The 23,336-nt window shown below is 44.7% G+C and overlaps 1 protein-coding gene across 1 annotated transcript in view; it reads right to left on the bottom strand.

The window, feature by feature from the left end:
• Positions 1–23,336, bottom strand: part of RASA3 (RAS p21 protein activator 3) — a 106,620-nt gene that overhangs the window by 64,604 nt on the left and 18,680 nt on the right. The window contains exon 2 of the mRNA XM_016212886.2: positions 4,247–4,364. Within this exon, the coding sequence (XP_016068372.1) occupies positions 4,247–4,364 (118 nt within the window). The remainder of the gene's footprint in view (positions 1–4,246; positions 4,365–23,336) is intronic.

The following is a 23,336-nucleotide window of genomic DNA, read 5'->3' as shown; positions in this document are numbered from 1 at the left end:
CACCTCACTGAGCCAGGAGCTGAGCTTTTAAAAAATATATACTTTGTGTTGATTTTCTGGGGAAAGGTAGGCAATATTATCCTCGCAAGAATCACTTACATGGATAAAAGGAAATGAAAACACTGATATTTTATGGAATATTCTTACAAATAATTGGCCTAACACAGCATTTAAGAGCTCTTATTTTTAACTCTTCATATAACATCAATATGCCTTTTTTACTAGATAAAACAGTGATATCTCCCATGATGTAACTTCCCCCTCCCCTGTTTTAGAAGCAGAAGGCGGCCCCTTCCAGGGGAGTCCTCGGATGCTCTAACAGATGCACTGTGCAGTTCGGGGAGGGCAGCTGCACGTCAGGCCCATTCCTACCAACCCAATTACATAGAGCCTTTTAGTTTAAACAAATATTTAGTAAACAAATAATGAGTTGCCTTTTAAATGATTAAAAAATGGCTCACTGTCAAATCAGGAAGATATTTCTCCTAGTAGGACAGAAACTTTGCCCCAAATCACTTTCCCAGAGAAGGGACAAAGCCAGGGAGAAAGGACACGTTCTCCCAAATGTGTCGCAGCCAATGAGTTCTTTCAAATCGGCAACAGGTGCTCTCTCTCAATCTCCACTCTCCCACGTCAAAAATAAAGAGGAAGGAAAGGAAGGAAGGAATGAGGGCACTTTTGCTAAGATATCCACTTGGTAATTGGTAGTGATGCTGTAGACCAGTTAGTTACTGCTGAGGGACACAGATAGCATGGGCGGAGCCTGGTGTGATTCCAGGAGCAAACTTCTGCTGGGGAAAAGACAAAAAGAAACGTGTGTTTTCCTTCTTCTCACACATTCCGTCTGCACTTAATGCTGAGTCAGAAGACAGACGATACTGAGCAGCAGCTGAGCTCGAGGTCGACCCTTTCCCCCAGAGGCTGTTGGAGGGCTCCTGCTAAAGCACTGCATCCCTCACTTGGACAGAGTGCAAGGCCCTGCCGGCTCTGACGAGCATCCTGCCAGGAAGCTAAGCCCTTAGGCTCTTCTGAGTTCAGAAATCAGATGTAGGGTTTTTGTTTTCTACAGTGGCTTTGCCAAACAAATGATCAAATCTCAAAGGTGATGCTGAGCCTGAGGGAGGCCTGCTGGGGAGCTGCAAGGAGAGGGAGCAGCTACTTTCTTGGAGGCAAAAACTAAACTGTGGGGTGTGGTGGGCTGACAACTTACTGCACTGGTGGCCTGGTCCAGACAGCATCGCCCAACCTTGTCTCTCAGGTCTGTCCATTTCATTCCACTCTTGCAGCAGCCGCCATCTGGTCTGCCTCTTGACTCTGCCCCTCTAATCAAGGCCACTCAAGAATATAAGTGAATCTTACTGCAATTGTCACATATGGCCTCTCCACCATCTCTCCCTTCACCTTTGGAATTCCCATGAGACATGTTTAAACATCATTCTATCTCTATGTCTCCTCTAAACCTCTCTTAAACTTTCCAATTCTTTGTGTCTCTGGGGTATAATTCAAATTTACCTTCTAGTTTACCAATTTTCCTTTCAGTTATGTCTAATCAGCTATTGAATTCATCCACTGAGTTTTTCATTGAGATTCTTATGTTCTTCATTTCTGGAAATTCTATTTTGTTCTTTTACAGATTGGCTCTGTCATTCTTTATTGTTTCTTTTCCTGCTCATGTTTTTAATTTTGTCTATTACTTTAAATTCATTAAAATTTGTTAGTTGACATTCTGCAAACTCTGTAGGTCTGATTCTACTGTCTGTTGTTTCTCTTGACAAATGAACACAATTTTTTATTTCCTTATGTTCTTTGTGTATTTTCTCCTCTGAGCTCATGTTTCTTGGAACTTTATATAGGAGAATTCGTTGGGATCTGGATTGAAAAAGATGACTGGATTTGCTTTTAACTGGCATATCACTGCCTCAATAGATATTACAAACTACTGATCCAGGACTAAGTTAATGTATATACATGGGATTGAGATTTTTCTACCACACATGTGGTATAGATTCAAGCTGCAAACTCATAAGAGAAGCAGTTTTTGGTTTCAAATGTTCAGCAACAAATGGCACCAGCAATTTTCCTTGCTAACTTCTTTTATAAAGAAGGTTCATTTATCTTCTCCCTTACACTATAGAGTTGAGCTTTGGGGCTACTATGTTGCAAAGCCCATCAGTGGAATAAGGTTTTTGCCTCAATACTAAATGGCCACATACACTCATATTTTTTAAACCATGGAATTATTTTGTGTGAGTTTGTCTCTTTCTTTGCTGTCAGTTTTAAATTTCTGTGAAAGCACCCCTCTCCCTATCTGGCATATTAAATAAGGCACTCAATAAATATTAATTAAGCTAATGAATAAATTAATAAACAAAAAATAACTAAGTATATTGAAACTATCTGTAAGCAAAGTGTGAATGGCCTGGGGTTAGAAGCTCTGATAAGTTGGTAGTATCACCTTAGTGCCTACGCTAGAGTTAACTGGCTTCTTATGGTAGCGTTTTCGGGGCTACCACCTGATTCTGGCTGTATCACAGCTGATTTCCCAGAAAGGACAGTATTACTGATTCATTTTTTTAATTTAGCTCTCATCCTCCATTTCCTGCTCCGTAAAAACATTTTCTGCTGCCACCAAAACCAGAAACCATGATTTCTATTTCTAAATTTGTCTGAAATATTTTGAAGACAATGGTCCCCATTCCTCAACCTTGCCTAAAAGAGAGATTCCCAAATCTATTCCCTTCCCAGAGACCCCATTCAGCAGGTCTGGGGAAAACCAAGCTTTACAGAGACTGAGAGACTGACAATAATCCTCCAAGTTTATGAACCATGGGCCTCTAACATCAACTAAACACAGAAAGGATTTTTCTTACATTAGGCGAACAGAAATAACCCTTGAAGGTTACAGTAACCTCATCATCTCCAGTGCCATCTTATCATCAACCCAAAGCCACACTTGACCCCTGACAAATTCCTCAGACTTTTCTTTATTTTTTCTTCAGGAAAGTATTTCAGAGAATCTGGAGTATGCATTAAAATAACACAACTGTAATAGCTTAGTCTCAGGAGGAGCCTTGCCAGTGTTGGTGGCAGTGGTGCAGATGGAGAATGAAATGTGTCTCCACGTTTCAGGGGCAGGAGATCCTTAGCAGTTTTCTAAAAATTAAATTCACTAAGTCATTGGAATGCTTTGTTTGTTCCCACTTAGAAGTAGCAACATGCAAGGATATAATTCATCTGCTAAAAATGTTCTCAAATTCAAAATAGCTGTTTGGACAGACCCACACAAACCATAATTCTAAACCCGAAGGTGGAGTCGCTGGCTGCACAGGGATTCTTCACCCCATCAACCACTTCATATAAACAGCATGCACAGGCCCCACTCTGGCTTTGGTGTGCTTCCCCCAGACTGCAAACCATTCACACACACTCACACACACTCCACGATTTGCTAACGCGTATGTAACAAGATGTTCTGCTGCCTCACTGTTAGCATTTCTGGTTTCTCTTCCCATCCCCTATAGGCCATCATTTCCTGTCCCCAGGGGTGTGGAAGTTGTTAGATATGCAAATCATGACCCCACCCCAGACATCCTGGGGCAGACATCTGTTTTTAATAAGCCCTCCAAGTGATTTTTAGGCAAGTTAACATTGAGAAGCACTAATGTTTTTATTATACAGCAAACATCTCGGCCTTAAGATCTGTTAGAATCTGCTCTTTCTTACCTGACCCATCTTCCTCACCTGGCCCCTGTCTTCCTCAAATTCTATCAACAAATGTTTCCTAGGTCTCCTACCTCAGTGAATAGTTACTTCCATGGCTATCTTGGGCATGCCTCTCTAGATAAATTTAAAGGAAGGTGGTAAAAAAAAAAAACAAAAAGCTTTCCAAATATTTACCCACTCAAATCTTTGATTTGTACTCTTCCGTTGCAGTATACACTTTCCAGTTCATTTCTAATAAGAATTGTCTCGGAGGCAAATAAACAGTTACATATGTGTGATGTGTTCCTTTATGCTGGCCAGTCCTGGCCATCACGAGATCATGAGCATCTGGGGAATATCAATTCACCACTGAGGATGGAAGCTCAGGCTATAACTGCCCTGTAAGCCAGAGCCCATGTGAACATTTCCTAATCCTCACTTAAACGAAACAACACAGAAGATGGCAAGATGCCATATGTGTTCAGGATATTTTTCATACAGAATAAAATTTGTAAGTATCAAATAAAGCAAGAGCAGACATTACCAGAGTGATTTCTCCACGATTTTGGTCCTGAAAACCTCCTCTTGGTCCAGGTTCACGGTGCAATAGCAATCTCGCATCTTGTTTGGCCCCGGGTAAGTGGGAAGATTTTTGGCTTCACCTAAAAAGCAAGTGTAAATACGTCATCAACATAGCATAGAATTATTTGGTCCCCTCGCTAATCACAGATACGTTTCCAGATAATGGATTTATTTCAGATCAAGGCACCTGCTTTTACTTCTACATTCGGTAGGTCTTTATAAGGTCTTGGTTTTCTTGCTACCGCTAGTCAAAATATTGACTAAAATACCATTTGCACTGTTAAAAATGCAAGGTACCCTACACATTAACCTCTAAAACAAATTGATAAAAGTAGGAATCCATCAGCCTAGGAATTAAAGATTCTTTGTTTTGTTTTACTCACATTAGTCCTTTTAGTTTTTTTAATATTTAAATTACAGTAAGATATATATAAGTTAAAATTAATCATCTTTAAGTGTACAGTTCAGTAGTGTTAGGTATATCCCCACTGTTGTGCAACCAATCTCTAGAACTTTTTCGTCTTGCAAAACAAAACTCTGTACCCACTAAACAACAATTCCCCATTTCCTCCTTCCCCCTCCTCCAGGCAACCACCCTTCTACTTTTTGTTTCTCTGAATCTGGCCACTCTAGAAACTTCATAGAAGTAGAATCACATAGTATCTGTCCTTCTGTCTCTGACTTATTTGACTAAGATTAATGTCCTCAAGGTTCATCCATGCTATGGCGTGTGTCAGAATCTCGTTCCTTTTCAAGGCTAAATCATATTCCATTGTATGTATAGGCCACATTTTGCTTAACCATTCGACCCCCAGGTCCCTTTTTATTTTGAATTTAATTTGATAAAATTAGATCAAAGTCGGGGCAATAATTAAGGAGAAGGACTCTTTTATTGATGAGAATAAACTATTAACTACAGCTGTTTAAAATGCAGAGTGATTAACCAGTTAGGAAAAAGTCAAGAAAGAGAGAGCTGCTCTAGGTTGATGTCTCCCTCCCACAAGCCCCTTCCTCACATGGAAGCCCTATAGCATCGAAGCGCATTTGAAGGAAAGGAAGAAAGCCAGCTTGCCCGGCCACAAAAATGTCCAACGATGTCACAACTGCCTGTTTGACCCTGGGTCTGACTAGAAATCATTATCAAAACCACAATCGCTAGCAACCTCTGCTAGAAGCTCAGAGCAAGCATGAAGGGCTTGTCCAAACAGGCCTGTTTACTGGTGAACAGGAATAAAAGAGAGGTGGCTTTCAACCTGGACGGCGGATGCCCAGGTGAAGTCCACTACATGGAAGAAATGCCTCAAACAAGCTGTCGCCTCCCAGAGTCTTCTTTGTCACCAAGTCATTTCAGTTCTAAAAATGCCAGGCCGTGCCCAGCTGGGAGTGGCTCAGTGGTTGAGCATCGACCTAGGATACAGGTGATCAGGGTTCGATCCCGGTCAGGGCACATGCCCGGGTTGTGGGCTGCAGCCGATCAATGACTCTCTCATCATTGCTGTTTCTATCTCTCTCTCTCCCTCTCCCTTCCTCTCTCTGAAATCAATAAAGATTTTTTTTTTTTTTAAATAAAAATGCCTGGCCGTGGGCATTCATGGGCACCAGACCCAGCACTAGATAGAGAAGTTAAGTCTGAGCTCCCAGCACCATGTCAACAACAGCTCAGGCATATGTTGATAACACCTGTTAATACCACTGAGGGCCAACCTACCTCATTCTTGTTAAAGCTGAAAACAACAACAACAGAAAGCAACAACAGAAACCAAACCAAAACTAGAGTAGAAATTCCTCTAACTCCATCCTCAGAGTTCAGTGCTGTTCCCTCAGCATCAAATCCACCCGGTACAGCCACACCTTCTTTTGCATAACCCAACAAAAACATACATTATAACTTGGGGAAATCAGCACATTTGAAAAGATGTCCGTTTGCACGCTGGCATGCCAGAACTTCCAAAGGGCAGAGATCAACTCAATTTGTTTGAAGCTTTTCTTTTTTAACTTTTCATTAATATTATTACTTGAGACCAAGTAGAGCAGCTAAAAGTTAGCAGAAGTCATTCAATAACTAAGTAGATGTTTTCTGTGCCAATAAATCTTATTTCTGATGCACCAAGGTGTTTTTTAGGATTTCCAACAGTACCAGTAGTAATCTGTGCATGTGGTCATTTCTCCGGGCCTCAGTTTCCCCAACTGTAAAAGAATGAGCTCTCCAAGGCCCCTCTAGCACTGAGACGCTTCTAAAAGGTTCCAGAAATTTTTCTTTCTCATCAAAAAACCATCGATGGCTATCAGTTGGCAAAGAATAAGAAATAACAAAAGTCTTCTTACAGCCAGTATTATCCTTAAAACATCTTAACATTACGCTTCCTTCCGGAATGTGTCATTTTTACATGAATTGAGCAAATGAAAACATGGCCAATCTGGTAAGAAGCATTTGAATCCAAGCTAAGCTTCAAGTAAGTTGTTAAATGTCAAAAGAAAGATTCTCTAAAGGCTTCTGGCAGATGTGAAAGGTCATATGTGCACATGCATATGCATGCAGAAGGAGTGATGAACTCATAGACAAGAAAGGGTGGACGTGGCTCCATGGGTATCTCGACAGGGAGGGGGAGAGGGAAGGTACCAGGAGGAGACACAGGTTTCCCGATGACTATTTCTTCCACTGAGGGGACCCGAATGGGCAGCCACAGGACACACACCAAGCCCGACATGGGGCCTGTCAGTCTTCCAGTTCTGTTTCTGGAACTGATCATTTTTGCAGTGTTCACAAATCTTCTGTTTTTAAAATATGTTTTTATTGATTTCAGAGAGAGGAAGGGAGAGGGAGAGACAGAAACATTAATGATGAGTCATTGATCGGCCCCTGCATGTCCCCTACTGGAGATCAAACCGAAAACTCAGGCATGTGCCCTGACTGGGAATCAAACCGTGACCTCCCAGTTCATAGGTCGATACTCAACCACTGAGCCACACTGGCCAGGCTGTTCATAACTCTTTAACCTCAAGCCAGCCTGACTTTACTGACTTTCCTGCCACCTGTCACCTTTATGATATGAATTAAGGCTTATCATATTTCCCTTTGAAAATTATTTTTTGCAACAAATGAGATATTTAGCTGCAAGTCCCTGTGTTTCTTAAAAGGAAAAAAAAAATACTTTATTGAAAGTCTAAGGGAGATGGTCATTGTGGAAAAAACAGAACCGGGATTTTGTTCCTGTTCATTCTCCAAAGAACCTCAGAACACAAGCAATAGTAGCTGACACTTCTCTTCACGGTGGGGACTGTCTGGATAAAAGAAAGAAGAGCCTTCTCTGAACAACAGAGGCTTAAAAATATGAAAATGCTGAATTATATTGTTCTGGTATGAATGCAGTCTCATCCACATTCCTCCCACCCTACAGGCTTCCAATCTGGACCGTTAGAGAAACATCCTGGTTGCTATGACAATGGCAACACCAGAAAGCCAGTTGGTCGACCTGTGCCAACATTAATAAACCACTCAGACCAGGAGGGTTGGGAGCAGCAGCCAGCACCCCGCCCTGGGCCATGTAATCTGCCCAGGGTCCTTACAGTTGAGGACCCCACCGAAAAGGGCCGAGAATGAGTTACCCCCAAGCCTCTGCTTGGAGACCTACAGCAGAGCGGGGGGGGGGGTGTCCCAGCTCTCAGGGGTTGTTTCACTTCAAGCATACTCAAAACAGATGTTTCTTCCATGTTGATCATTTATGCCAAAGGCTAGAGGTTGATTCCCTTCCTAACTACATATTATGGGTCTTTTTGTCTCTCTCAGAGAAAAAACTTTTTTTTCCTGGTAAGTAGAGATATTTATATAACAACGTAAAGCTGGCCCTGGTATACAGTAAGTGCTGACTTATTTGTTTCATGAATGAATGACTAAATGACAAGGTAAAAAAGAAATCAACTCTGGTTTCATTCTAAGTGAGCAAGCAATCATTTTCATGTGACTCCTCCTATTAACTACATCTCTAAAATTTACTGTTTACCCAACCAGAACTATCCATCTGTAGATTTGATAAAGACAGCAAATTTGGTATGTGACATAATCCCTGAACACCTAATTTACTAACAGAAGTAAAAGGCAGCACTTAAAAAAAACAGTAACATAAACAGTGCTGAAACAGCAAGCCCTGATTTCCAATGACAGGAATCAGGCAATGGGTAAGGAAAGCAAAGGTTAGGCTCTGAAACTGTCATCATCCCTGACCGGTGATAATTCCTGTGTACGCTCTCTGGAAACCAGCCAGAAAAACCCAAACCTGCAGCAGCTGGGTCTCCAGCTTGACCTGGGGAGAGGGCAGAGCCAGGTGTGAATGCCCATGCCTCACTAGAGGGGCCGTGGGAGGTCTCAGTGCCACCTCTAGGAAGCCCCCTGCCTGTCCTGAAGGCTGGCTTCCCTGGAGGGCACTCAGGAACAATGCCTTCTATGTCCAGAGAGGGGATGTCAGACACCAGGCACCCTGGAGTAAACAGCAACAGCTCAAACTCATGTCACCTCTAAGGGGGTCTGATCTTGTTTGCTGCCCTCCAGCACCCAGCATGGAGGCCAGTGTGCTCTCACCAAACCCGCAGAGGGGAAGGATGGAGGAAGGGATGAAGGAGGCATTGGGAGGGAAGGGTGAGGGGTCAGGTCAAGGGCTCTAACTGACAAAGCACCATTCTTCCAGCTGGAAGCCTGGGGCCAACACCAACAGAATCGCCTGGGAGCTGGAAGCTGGAAGCTGGAAGCATACTTCCCAGATGTGCTGGAATCTATCAGACTTCTGTGCAACTCTGGCACTTTGCTCTTTCCTACTTAAGTATGGTTTTCAACTCAACTACAGACCAACCTCACTAAATAATACATAAATAGGTCTGTGAGTCCAGTGCACTAGTCCCGTAAGAGCAAACCCCTCCCAGCCCAGAGGCCTCCATGTATGGAAGCAGACATGTGGAAGAAGGACCTCTCCTAATGCTCCCCATCTCTAGGCAGGCCTTCATTCATTCTGATTAGAACACAAACGGGTCTACAAATTCTGGTAGCCACTATAGCTTATTATAACAAAATAAAAGTCTAACTCCCCAAAGAGATTATTTTCATGATTAAAAATTCTATTTCCTTGAATATATTTTTGGCTGCCTTGCTATTTTAGCCCTTGATATTAAATAGAACAAAACTCCATAAAACCAGATGAGATTGGATTTCTAAATCAAGTTATAAACAGCCTCTTCTGCATACTGATTTAGAAGTCTGTAAAACTCCATGTTGAGCTGCCTGGATGCCCACAGGGCATCACCAACCACCATCACAAACACAGCAGACATCTGCTCTCACGAGGAGGACATACAGGAATAGTGAGTTACATACGTTTCGGATTTCCTCCAGTTTCCAAAAAGGATAGGTAACACGCTACAATATAAAAGACAAGTATACAATAAGGAAATTAAACTGGAAACTAAAAGTTTAAAATATTGTAAAAGGAAGGAAAATTACATCTATCCATCCCCAAAGTGTGTGACTTAGTGATCGATTGAGCGCTGAGTTTCCTAGTAGCTAAGGTACAAATGGAAATACAGTGAAACAGGTAATCCTCATAATTTGTTTGAAAATGAAACACACCAACCTTTCTACAGCAACCCCGTTGCTGGAAGCCTTACACAGGAGACATTAAATGATGGACTGGGCATGTAAAAGATGCAGAGACATGCTCCATGTGGCTACTTCTTGTTCTGTCCATCAGGAGAAGTGGGTGGATCACATGAATTACAAACCCCGTGAAAACAGTTCTCATCAGAGGAGGTGGGTGCTCACCAAGGAGGAGCCACTTTCCACTGCCCCATATGACTCAAAGCAAGATCCTCACACTCTGGACAAATTCCAACTGGCATTTCCACTCCTAACACCTCATCTCACAACCATGCCTGACCCCGTCTGCCCCGTGCCTCAGCTCCTCAGAGTGCTGGTCTTTCTGCCAAGGTGCAACTGCCCTAGAGGTTCCCATCTTCTCCCACAAGTGGGGTCACCTTGAGTAATGGGAACTTCTGACTAGGTGGACAGCACTGTGACAGGCTGCAAGTGGGAGAGAAGGTAAGGGGAGCAAAGATCTGTGGCAACTCTGTAACCACAAAATGTATGGCTGGCACCCATACACCTGGCTCCCTGGGACCCTGTGCAGGCCACACTCATGCAGCTTTAGAACTGTGGTCCCCTCCCTGAACACCCCAGCCTTGTGTACTCCCTGAAGCGTCTCCTCCTCCCTCCTCCACTCTCCCAGCTACATTCTGGGCCGTCCCAATTAATGTCACTTATGCTAATGTTCCTTGAAGAGCCATGTGCCAGGTCAGTCATTAAAATTTGGCGGAGCACCTCCAATGTCTCTCTGCTTTCATGGAATGACCATAATTGTGCTATGACGGGAATGGAGTTGGGGGATGAAAAGTAAAGGAAAGTGCATTTTAGGCTCCCAAATAAGAAACAAAAGCCTAAGACACTAAGAATGGCAGATGGAAAATCATCCACTTCTCCATTTTCAGATTAATCTTATATACAACAGCATGTCCCCAGAATTATTTAGATCTTCAGTTCTGAATTTAATTCAACCTATTTGGCACCAAAAACACACAAACATTTACTAACATTGCTCTTTCACATAAAATCTGGTATTTTCCCATTGGTAAAAAAAGCATGCTCTATTCTCTTGTGCTTTTCCAATTAGGCTAGAAATGAAAATAGTGTTCTTGATAATAACTCAATCCTGAAATAAAAACTGTAAAATTACGTCAAGAAAAGGAATAAAGAAACAACTAGTTTCCTTTTACTTTTTAAAATGTTGTGCTGTAGGGGCCGTTTTTATTCCTTGGAAACCAAAATTTAGTGTCTCTGTTTATAAAATATTTTTTCACCTAATGGTCTATTTTCTATCTATTGGCTATTAAGACCAGAAAAGAGCAAGAAGGCCGTCAACAATGCAGGCATTTATTGCTAAGGTGAGGATATTATGGAAACTTCTGGGCCCCTGGAAACTATAAGCACTCCCCGACAGGCCCTGGGCCCTGCCCAGAGCAAGACTCAAGGGCAGGGAGGCTATCTCCACATTGAGCATTGTGCACCTGGACAGTAAACAAGAGGTGCCAATAAGTGCAGATCACACAAAACAGAAAACGGGGTCTGCGGGGTGCCGCCAGGGCTACAGGGAACCTCAGACTGGGAATACTTTTCACTAGACACTTCCACCTGATACTGTGACCCAAAGAAGAAGCAGGAAAAGGGCAGAATGCCTGATGAACACCTGAGTGAATACCTTGGAAATCGCCCTGGAGAAGCAGTGGGCCAACACCTGGGCTACCACCTGGCGAGCACCTGGGAGTAGACACCAGTCCCACACGGCCACAGCCACAGCCACACCCACAGTGGTCATTTTCTCCGCTAGAGGTATTATTATACATTTGCTTGTGTGTGCATGTCTGTGTATCTGTGTATTTTGATTGCTTTTTTGACGGCTTTATTAAGACAGGATCAGCATACCATAATATTCACCCATTTGAAGTGTACAATTTAATGTTTTTTAATATACTCACAGAATTGTGCAACTATCACCACAATCAATGTTAGAACATTTTTGTCCCCGCCACAAGAAATCTATTTGCTCTCATGTCCCCTTTCCTCTTCCCCCAGGCCCTGGGAACTACTAATCTACTTTCTATCTCTAGATTTGCCTATTCCGGGTATTTCATACAAACAGAATCATAGAATATGTGATCTTCTGAGTCTGACCTCTTTCACTCAGCATGTTTTCTAGGCTCGCACACACTGTAGCATGTGTCAGGACTCGGTTCCTTTCACGGCTGGATAATATTCCATTGTGGGAATGTCGCATGGTCTGTTCATCCATTCTTCAGTTGATGGACATTTGGGTTGTTGCCAACTTTTGTCTACTGTGAAGAATGCTGCTATGGTATCTGTGTACGAGTGTTTGTGTAAGTATATGTTTTGAATTCTCTTGGTTATATATATATGAGAGTGGAACTGCTGGGTCACGTGGTGATTCTGTGTTTAACTGTTGGAGGAACATCCACAGTTTTCCATAGCGGCTGCCCCATTTCACATTCCCACCAGCAGTGTACGAAAGTTCCAATTTCTCCACACCCTCCCTGACACTCCTGTCCAGCTTTTCAATTACATTTTTACTTTGAGTCAGAGAAATACTGACTGCCATTTTTTCATGATGGCAAAATGGGGAGGAGGGGGTCTGTGGCAACAGTTTTATTAAGACTAAGTATTTTGGGCACATGGCCAGGCAGATCATGAAACCGTCTCTGAAAAGCACAGATGGAAGTTCCTTCTGCACAGCAGCAGGTCTAGAATGCCTCACTTTGGGTTTCATGTCCCATTTCTAACCAGATGGGTGACCTCCCCAGCCCCTAATCCCAGCACAAGAGATTCTGGGCTTACACTGCCCACGGTCGAGCACTGGCTTTGGAAACACAAAGAGAAAAACATGTCATGCAAGAAAGCCAGACTTGACGAGCAGGCATGCATGACTGCGAGGGCATCTCTGCTGGAAGCCCGGGCGCTAACCACACAAAAATGAAATCCATCTGCTTCCGCTCAGCTCACCAGAGCTGGCCCTGAGTCGTGGGTAAAGAAAAGCAAGCCAGTTCCCTTTTCTATAGAAAACTGCAGAGGTTCCAGAGGCCTGATCTACAACTCGTTCTGAGTTTTAAATTGTTATTTATACACATGTTGGGTTGTTGTTACTGTTCAGTAGTACCAGGAATGCCTGGGAGGAAATTTCCAGATGTGGGAGTTCGAGATTAAACATTAAGTCTCTCTGTAGCCCCATGCCCAGCCACAGACCCACTCTCTAGAAAGAGCCTTGTTTACTAATTTGTCTTAGTTCTTTGAGTAAGCAAGGTAAATTTAAATAACAGCCTCACTAATCGTTCTTGGTTTATTAATTTAAACTCACCTGTCAACTCCCTGTTACAAAAAACAAAGAACTGAAAGCTATATACATTTCCCACCCCACCTCCCAATTTTTGTTGTCAGACTATTTTTACATTGTCTTACCTAATTTCTTTATAAATTGATTCTAAATCTATTAACTTCACAAGATGTCATTTACAACACCAAGATTATGCAACTATTTGCTGTGACCAGGCCCCTGTCAGCAGGCCTTCTGAGCAGCGAGGTGCAATGTAGACACTTCTCCCCCCTAAAGCTTTCTGGCCTCTTTCATGTCCTACCCAGACACTACTGTCTCACACCCTGTCACCCTTTGCGTCATTCCTTTTTCATTTGGCCTGAGCACCTCCTTCAGTCACTTTGTTCTGCATAGGCTCCATTTATGTAGGATAAACAATAAACTGTTAGTCTCAGAATTTCTGGCACAAAGAATAATTTGTAATTTTCATACAGATTTATCATATTGCCAAACAGCTCTCCATAGTAGCAGTTTACATTCCCACCAGCATGTTTGAGAATGCCATTTTCCCATCCCCTTGCTAGTACCGAGTTATCAAAATTGTAGATCTTTGCTAATTTGATAGGTTAAAAATGGTGTGTGTGTGTGTGTGTGTGTGTGTTTTGCACTTCATTTATTACAAATAATTCTTTTTAATTTTATTCCATTTATTCGGGAGTTAAAGCCATGCCCAAGACACCTACACAGCTTTTCTGTCCTCTGTTCTCCATAAGACAAGGTCCCCACAAACCAGCCCTGGCAGAGGCTGGGCACACACCATTCCGATGGAATCCATGAAAACAGTTTAGGGAAACAGAAGTCATCTTTGCTGTCAAATTCTGATTTTTCCAACTATGTCTGGATCCACTACTTGTAATTCTAAAATATCCAGTGGTGCACAGCCTTGAGGGGCTGAGACCTTGGCTTGGCCAGATGCCCTGGCACCCTGTGAAGCCCAGATGCTGTGGGGCTCTCCCCACGCTCCGACGAGAGTCGCCCCAGGTGAAGGTGAAGACCAAAGGCTTCATCATCACCAGTTGAACGACTGGCTGTCACTGCTGCAGTGCAGGTTCCTGGCTTCTAACAGCAAAATATTCTTCACAGTTTGCATTAAGTGTTTTTTTGAAGTCAAGGAAGGAAGACACTCTGGGAAATACCGAGTTTGTGGAAAATCGTTATACGTACGGCTGCTGTAAGCCCCCTGACTGGTCTTGATGAGTAAAACAAGACGCCTGACCTAGCCAAAGAAAACAGCTCGCGATTGTGGTGGAAAGAGAATCTTCTCTTTCAAGATCCAAGTTTGTTTTTTGGAAACAATCAACATACAATTTCCCCCCTCTCCTTTCCACCCTGTATATTTTGGTACCACTTTTGCTTTTCTTTCTTTTCCCCACACCATTCTCTAAAAGAGTCCTGGCTTGAACTTGAGAAAGAAAATGACTTCAATGTGAACAAAAGATTAGAAAAACCGTTTTCTTCCTTACAAAATCAGAGCCTACCATTTATACATCTAGCGCAAAACACAGGTTCTGGAAAGAATTTTAAACGGACAGCATTTCTTTGTTCATTCACGTCTGACCTGAAAGGGAAACCACCTAAATAAATACTTTCAGACACACTGTGGAATATTCCAGGTCCATGACTAAAACAAGCCCTCACACGGCATTAGATGTCTTTCATCTATTATTCTGGGGCTAAAGGGGACTTCCTGACCAAAGCTTGAAATTTTCATATATAATTTATTATCTTTGCAGTTGGCTAAATACACAATAAACTCAATTCTCAAGCAGTTCTTATTTTGTAGTCAGGGCTGTCTCTGACTATTCCGGGGGGGGTGTCTCCCCAGAGTGAAGGCAGTAATGGCATGGCCGGCTTACTGCAGGGCTATATGCTCATACGACTTCACATGTAAGTAAGGGAGGGACCCAGTCACCATGACAGTGGCAAAGCCCAGGTGGAGGGGGCACTTGGAGCTGGAAGCAGGTACCAATGACCTCCGGAGCTCAGGACAGTGCCCTCCCCGCAGGCCACGATCACCAGGCTGGCCAACTCCTTTTCTCCAACAATCAACATAAGAAGCACTGTGATGTGAACAGAAAAAGGGGATGACTCTCACAGTGTGAGAATAAAGGTCTGAGGCAATCCAAAGACTGTAGAAGGTGGTTACCAACAGAAAAGGAGAAGATATGTGCAAATCACACATATGATGACTATTGTTGTATCCAAAATATATAGAGAGCTCCTAGAACTCAGTAAAAAGACCAACAACCCAATTCAAAAGGACTTGATAGACATTTGTCCAAACATACAGATTGCCAACAAGCATATGAAGAATACTGAACATCGTGTGTCATTAGGGAAAAGTAAGTCAAAAGCACAATGAGACACCGTTTCACACTATGAACACAGCTAGAATTTCTTTGCAAGGAAAATAGCAAGTGTTGGTGAGAATGTAGATAAAACGGGATGCCCGTGGGAATGTAAAACAGTACAGCTGCTGTGGAAAACCGTTTGGTGGTTTCACAAAGAGTTAAACAGAGTTACCACGTGACCCCGCAATTCTGCTCCTAGGTATATACTCAAAAGAACTAAAAACAGGCGTTAAAACAGAAACATGTACATGAATGCTCATAACAGCTTCACTGCCAGGAGCAAGCACTGAAGATGGAAGAAAACTGTCATATGGACAATTTCAGGAAGAGCAGAGGCCAGGTGGGTGTCTGTGTCCTGCACTAACCCAGGGACCAGCATGGCTGGGTTCAGGGGGCTGGAAGGATGCTCACAAGAGCCCGAGGCCCCAGCCCTGAATGAAAAATGCCCTTGGAGACTGCAGACTGGGCACAGAAAGGTATGGCAAGAGCTAGTTCTGGCTGGGGAGAAAAAGATCTCACAGAAAATGTGACCCCGCTGAGGGCGACAAGGGAGATGAAGGAAGGGTGGGGTGAGGTGGAAGCTGACTTAGATCCAGAAAAGACATGAAACCCCATGAAATGTTCCAGAATGCAGGCTTCCTCGTGACTGAGTCCAGCAAGGAGAGAGGCAGCTGGAAGGCTCACGGTTGGGCAGTGGCAGAACCTTTGGAGGGATTTAAAGAATGAAGCAATAAAAGCTTTAAAATTCTTTCTAGTGGGATGTTGGTTGTCCTCTTAGCCGTGACTTGCTCGGCACAGTGTCCTGACAGCAAGGAGGAAGCACCACTGAGATCCCAGACCCACCGGCACATTTGGATAAAGTGTACCGGGCATGACTCATGCCTCAGACCAGCATCCCGTGCGGGGCGGCCCCTCCCTCCCCTTGCAGCCTAAATAAGGCTGCTTCAAGCCTGGCATCAACTGCTGTGTCACACACACACACACACACACACACACACACACACACAGCAGCCCCTTGGCACTCCAGCACCTCACACAGGAAGTCAGAGTTCTCTTTCCTAAGCTCAAGAGCTGTTTGAAACTCCAAAATTATTTTTAATGTCACTGTTGGTCTAATTAGTCATGAAACACTGCCAAGTCTACAAGCAGGCTGCATCTGAAGAACCATGGGCCATTACAGATGAGACCTAAGCACGGGAGGTTTCTTTTTAACTTTGCCAAAATAAGGAAGAAACTAAAGGGCGAATAAAAGAACTTGCAGGAGACTAAACTCTGATTTCATCTCCCCACTCAGATCACCCTTTCAGGGAGGGAGCACATCGGCCAGTTCACACTTCTGTGTTCCCTGTCCTCCCCCTCCTCCTCCTCTCCAAGCCCCCTCCCCTGCTCTCCCTCCCCCTACTTACTCCTTTCCTCCTTCCCTTTTTCTCTCCCCTCCCCCCTCTTCCTCTCCAAGCCCCCTTCCCTCCAGTCTGTCCCTCCTCCCCTTCTCTCCTTCCCCCTCCCTTCCTTCTTCCCTTTTTTCTCTCTTCTCCCCCTCCCCTCTCTCCTCCTCTCCTCCTTCATCTCTTTTTGAGATGTGCCCAGCCACCTTATCTTTAAAAACAGAGAGCTGTCAAGAATTCCTACTTTCGAAGTGAGGGAACCATCACTGATCAGCGGCACCCGATTGCCAACAAGTTGCTGGCTTCGAAGACCTCACCGGGGGGCTCTGCTTTAGGCCCTCCCACACCGCCCATTTCACACATGGAGAACTGAGGCCCGAGGCAGTTAAATGACTGGCCCAGAGTCACTGGGTGGTAGAGGTAGAATCGGGTTTTGAACCCAGGGGGTCATCTGGGCTCCTCACCATAGTGGGGGCTGGCATCTTGGTCAGAAGTTGTGTGTGTTTCTAACATACAGGCCTATTCTGTCTTTCCTGCTCAGGTGTCATTCTGAGGCGAACCTGAGCCTCAGAGCGACCTTACTTCTTTATGGAAGCGGACTGCGATTCCTGGAGGCTTCCTGACGAGTGTCCGCTTCCTCTGAAAATGGCCTGCTTTCCAGCTGGTGGAGGTTCCCCTGAGGTAGAGGCCCAGGGACCCAGACATAGGGTGTCAGGGTCCTGGCAACAAGGAGGGGCCCGTAGCCCAAAATGGAATTGAGTGATAGTCCTGAATCCCGGCAGTAACACAGGGCATGGTATTACAGACCAGCCTGGCAGGGTGTAACTTCACACCTGGACACGGGTCTTCCAGAGTCCTGATCTAAACCATCCCTGCAGCACACACTCACTAGGGCTGAGGGCCAGACAGACCCCGGTGCTGGCCTGAGGGGCCACGCCCACATGCAGCATCCGGCACTGAGTCATGGAAACCTGATTAATGCTCACACCCTCCTGGACCTCACACCTGCAGCTCTTTCAGCACCAAACAGTGAGCTGACTCCTCTCCCCTCCAGGGAGCTACTGTCATCTTTGTGGTGGTATTTGGCAAAAAGAGAAGTGGCTATATCAGCTCTCTGATGTGACAATACTTACCACCTTGCTGATCGGTTATTTAAAGCCAGAATTCGCCCATGTGGTCCACTACTTTTGTCATGATCGGTCAGCAGTGTTTCAGGGTCCCTTGAGATGCTCTGAGGGATGTGTGCCTATTTGTCTGGCACCTATGGGACTCTGGGTCCAAGTGGATGCCCTTGGAGTGGCCGTGGCTGGTGCAGGGGTGTGTCCCGGAAGAACCCAGCATTCTCCTTTGGGGTAGTTCTTGTCCAATCAAAGCCCAAGGGTCTGAAAGGCTCAAAGGCACCAAAAAATGTGCCAAGAATCCCAGAAGCACGTTGCATGTATTCCAGAGACTTCCATTCTCCAAAGGGGCCTGCAGGCTAGCTCACGGCACATGGGAACAAGTCCTAGAGCGAGTTCCTGCCATGGAGGCAGGGTCCAGAATCTGGGCTAACTGCTGAATACAACCAAACTTTAAAATGGCCATGTGGTCCAAGATCACCTAACACACACCAGCAGAGAGCCTGTCCCCCAAGGTGCTGCTGGAATAAATAAGCCCAACACAGGCCACAAACCTCCACAGTAAGCCCTGTGCCTCTGGGTTTTCTTTTCTTTTTTTTGTTGATTTTTAGCGAGAGAGGAAGGGAGAGGGAAAGAGAGAGAGCAAAATACCAACTGGCTGCCTCCTGCATGCCCCCATCAGGGATCGAGCCCAAAACCTGGGCATGTGCCCTGGCCGGGGAATTGAACTGGCAAACTTTTGGTGCACAAGAAGATGCCCAATCAACTGAGCCACACTGGCCAGGGCTCTGGGTTGTTTTCACATGAACCTACAGCCATCGGAAACAGGGGGAAACAACCAACGGTACCCGCCCCCAGCCTAATCATGGTGTGAGTGTCTGGCCCTAATTCAGTGAACTCAGCCACAAAGATGGTCTCTAATCTGCTGTCCCCCATGGAGAACCACAAACCAAAGCCTGCTCTGGCCACTGGATTCTATCTAAAATTGAAGGAAACTGCAAATGTAAAACTTTGGCTTTTCCTTTCTTATTTATTACTGTAAAAGATTGTCCAAAAGAAAGATCAGATTCTAAGTGCAGAGACTGTCATGTGCTGGTTGGTTCTGGTGCAATTCATCTTCTTCCTCAGTCCTAATGTCACCAACACTATTAAATACAGATATGCATCCCAGTCACCAGCATCCTCACCAACTCAGTGGCCACTGCACTGATAAGCCCTTGCCTGTCCTGTACCCAAACCCCAGACCCCCATCCGCCCAATCCAGGGCAGGCAGCTCCCGCCCTGCAGACCTCATAGAGGGGCCTCCGAGCCCAAAGATGAAGAAAGACAGAAAGCTGGAGTGGGCTCTCCTGGTAGAAGGGGTGGGAGAGCGGCCCCCACTAGAGGTCCTAAGCCCCTGCCCCATGGGCTCCCAGCTGCATCCCCAGCAGGCCACACCTGTGGTATGCACTGTGGTCCCACCACCCCAGGCAGACTCACCTTTTGAGGTTGTATTACCAGCAAGTGGCAGGTTTATTTATAACATCAGCTGAGGCTCTCAGAGCGCAGAGAACAGGTGCTGGTGAGGCGGCACCTCCGACCTTTGGAAGCGGTGCCCAGGGCAATGGACTGTGGGGGGAAAGAGGCTCTGGAGCCCCTTGGACAAGAGTGGAGCAGACCCCAGCCGCCCCCAGCCTCCCATGTGGGGACAGACCCCTCCCCACCTGCCTCCCATGTCCCTGAAAGGACACCATCACATCAAGGGGGAAAGGCTGAGAAAACAGAAATCCACCTTCCACACCTTTACTGGCCTGCAGCCTGACGGTGTGGCACTTACATTTTGTTACCAGAGCCACATGTGTACAGGAGAAATGAAAGGAGCACCCACCGCCCCAGACTGCTCTGTCCTCTCCTGGTGCCTGGCTATGATTTCCAAAGCTGCCTTTTCTCAATCTTTTAAAAATACATTTTTTTAAACCATGAATAAATCAATATCTAGGTCTCCTAGGGAAATAATCCATAAAACAAAGACGAATGATCAATGTTTATTATAACAATATTTATGTTGACCAAAAAAGGGAAACAATTAAATGTTCAGTAATGGGAGGTTCTAACGGAGAGAGCGCCTTCAGCAACACTGGGCCGGGATATGGGGTCCAACTTGTGACACATTCTACAATATCATTTATCCTATTTCTGGGCACACAGTAGGTACATAATCCATAGTCCTTTTTAGAAATCTCTGTTTAAAATCAAGAGTTTTATAAAGAAACTTTATTTTTTAATCCAATTTTAAACGTTTTTCATTACAAAAGGAATATATATTCATTGTAACGAGTAACGCGCCATAAGTGCAGTATACAGAAAAAGTTAGTCATTTTTCCTTCCCTTCAAACAGCCCCACGCCTGTGTGAGATATAGCCTATGCTGACTATTTGCTACAGATACTTCCAGACCTTCCTGTGATCTTACAGTCATAGAGGGAATAAATGTATTGATATGTGGGAGAGGGGAGTCCTGAACTTATTTACTAAATTAGGATCATACTGTGTATGACTCTTCAACTAGCTTTTTTCTTTTTACCCTACAATAAATCTGTCACTAACTGTGGATTTATCTCGGTCCTGGAATATTGGAATGCCAGTGTTCCATAGGATGGCGGCACCCAGCTCCTGTCTGAAACTCAACGGGGAGGCACCAAGTTCAAGCTTGTGTTGCCCCTGGCAGCCCAGGGCACTCAGATTCCCCCGCACCTGGGCTACTTGACCTCTGGTGGGCACTAGAGCAGGTACTGGCAGGGGTGAGGGCGCACTCCAAGCGCCAACAGAAGCATCTGCACCCCCAGCCCTTGTTTACCTGCACTTTTTCCCGTTGCTTCAAAGCCCAGGTGCCTCTGGATGGTAGGTTTGTCCCCGTGTGTGAGTGCGCAGGGTCCACTATGAGCAGAACGTTCATGAATGTGTGTCACAGACATTTCCTTCAGGGATGCCATTTGCCATTTACTGGTTTTTTTTCCATACAGAGATTTTAAATTCTTATGTAATCGACTGTCATCTTTTCCTCTTCAGCTATTTAGTTAACTAATTACTTAGGAAGTTCTCCCCTGTTCCAGAAGTTATTTACAGTATTCTCCAAAATGTTCCTGATACTTTTGCTTTATTTTTTCACACTGTAACCTTTACCCTGCGTCAATTTGTTTTATATGGTGTGAGTTAGGATGTAATTTTTTCAAGACAGTCTATTAAGCCAACTCCGTTTATTACATATGGCACCTTTTCCCGGCTAACTGAAATGCTATCTCTTTAATAAATTAGGTTTCCGTATATATTTCGATATGCTTCTGTATTCTCTATTTTATGTTTTGTCTATTAGAAACCTAAGAATATCTTGCTTAACATTTTTAAAAGTTGACTACATATTAAAAGACAATATATACAGTAAACACCTATTTATTCTATCACTTTTGTTAGTTCCAAATTATGATCATATTTTCACCCTTTAACATATATACAAAGCAAGCACCAAGACTTTTTACCTTCTAAATAATGTTTTCAGGTTTGAAGTCTAGCTACAGCTAATAAACCAACATTGAAAAGTCCACATTTATTCTTTAATTTATTCCATTTAAATTTAAACTGTCCACACCCCTCTCAAAGTATAGCACTGCTGCTTGGCTAAAACACATAACTAGCCCTAGCCGGTTTGGCTCAGTGGTTAGAGTGCAGGGTCGTGGAGTGAAGGGTCCTGGGTTCGATTCCGACCAAGGGCACGTACCTCAGTTGCAGGCTTGATCCTGGGCACAGGAAGAGTGCGGGAAGCAACCAATCAATGTATCTCTCTCTCTCTTTCCCTCCCACCCTTCCACTCTCTCTGTAAAGCAAAGGAAAAAAATATCCTCAGGTGAGGATTAGAAAATAAATAAATAAAAAGAAGAACATATAACTAAAGAAAGTTCTCTAGCCAAACTTGGGCTTGCCCTCCTCCTGTCAGCTGTCTGGAGTTTGGGAGCTACCACTTTACCTATGAAAACTTGCTCACTTCAGTGTCATCTGGACTTTTCTCCACCACCAAGTGCTCCCTTTCCTTACCACTTCTATTTTTAGCTCCCACAATCTGAGCCGTTGGCTGGCCTAGACTGCCTGTTATTCAATCAAGGGCCAATTCACAATTTTCCATGAATTAAAATGAATTGGATTCATAGAAAATCCCCAATTCTAATTTCTACCATTATGTCTAAGGAATATAAAGCACTTTGCACCCCCAAGACCTTCTGGTGGCCCCTCCCCGCAAGAACCCTGATGAAGCAGGCAGGCCCTGGATGGCCAGAGACAAGTAGACCAGGAGGCGGAGAAATGGAGGTCAAGCCACACAGGGAGATGGGGACGAAGGCTGTGATATCCGAGGGCAAAGGGCGAGGGGGCAGGGAAGGTGGAGGCACAAGGGCAGAGGGAACGTTCCCGACATTTTACACAGTGGCCTGAATTAGAAACACAGGAAACAGCTAACCGTGTGTGTGTGTGCGCGCACGCGCGCGCAATAAAATGACTGCCGAGAACATCTAAATACACAAAAAAGGAGGAAAGATCACACATTGGTCTACGGCCCTAGCACAGCCCCTCGTGCCCTGTATGTTTTTCTGATACTTGTACACAGCGGTGATCAGTATATGTAACATTTGGTATCCTGCCTTCTTAAATTACAATTCCATGGGTTTAACTTTCCACCCTCATAACCTGTTCTTTCAACGTCAGGATCTCATGCCAGGACGAAGTGTGCAATGCTGTTTCTTTGCACATGCAAGGTTTGAGCCCCGCCAGGCCCAAGCTCCTTCCCTGCAGGGCTAGGGCTGCACCACGACCTGGATATCCACCGTGACCCGGGCAGGCAGGCATCCAAGCCTCCTTGGAGCTCCTCCAGGAGGTTCTTGAGGCAGCTCCGCTCCCAGTTGAAAGGGCATCCTGGCCCACCACCACCCACATCCCAGTCCTCCTGGGAAGCTCAAAGCCGCCAGGATCAGAGGGTGAGCAGGTCCCTGCAAAGGCAGAATGAACTGCTGGGCCATCTGAAAAGGGTTCAGATTACTGCTGAGCTTTCTAGAATGGAGCCAAGCAGAGTTTTCTCCAAACTAGAGGCTTATGCCAATGACCCAGCACCTAGCCAAACTGCCCTCCCCCACTGTTATCTCAGATCAGGTATGAGTCTCTGGCTAAGCCTCAGTTTCCTCATCAGTAAAATAGAGAT

This window comes from Miniopterus natalensis, chromosome 2 (assembly GCF_054644295.1).
Source record: "Miniopterus natalensis isolate mMinNat1 chromosome 2, mMinNat1.hap1, whole genome shotgun sequence".
Classification (NCBI taxonomy): domain Eukaryota; kingdom Metazoa; phylum Chordata; class Mammalia; order Chiroptera; family Miniopteridae; genus Miniopterus; species Miniopterus natalensis.
This window is presented reverse-complemented; position numbering and strand designations above follow the sequence as displayed.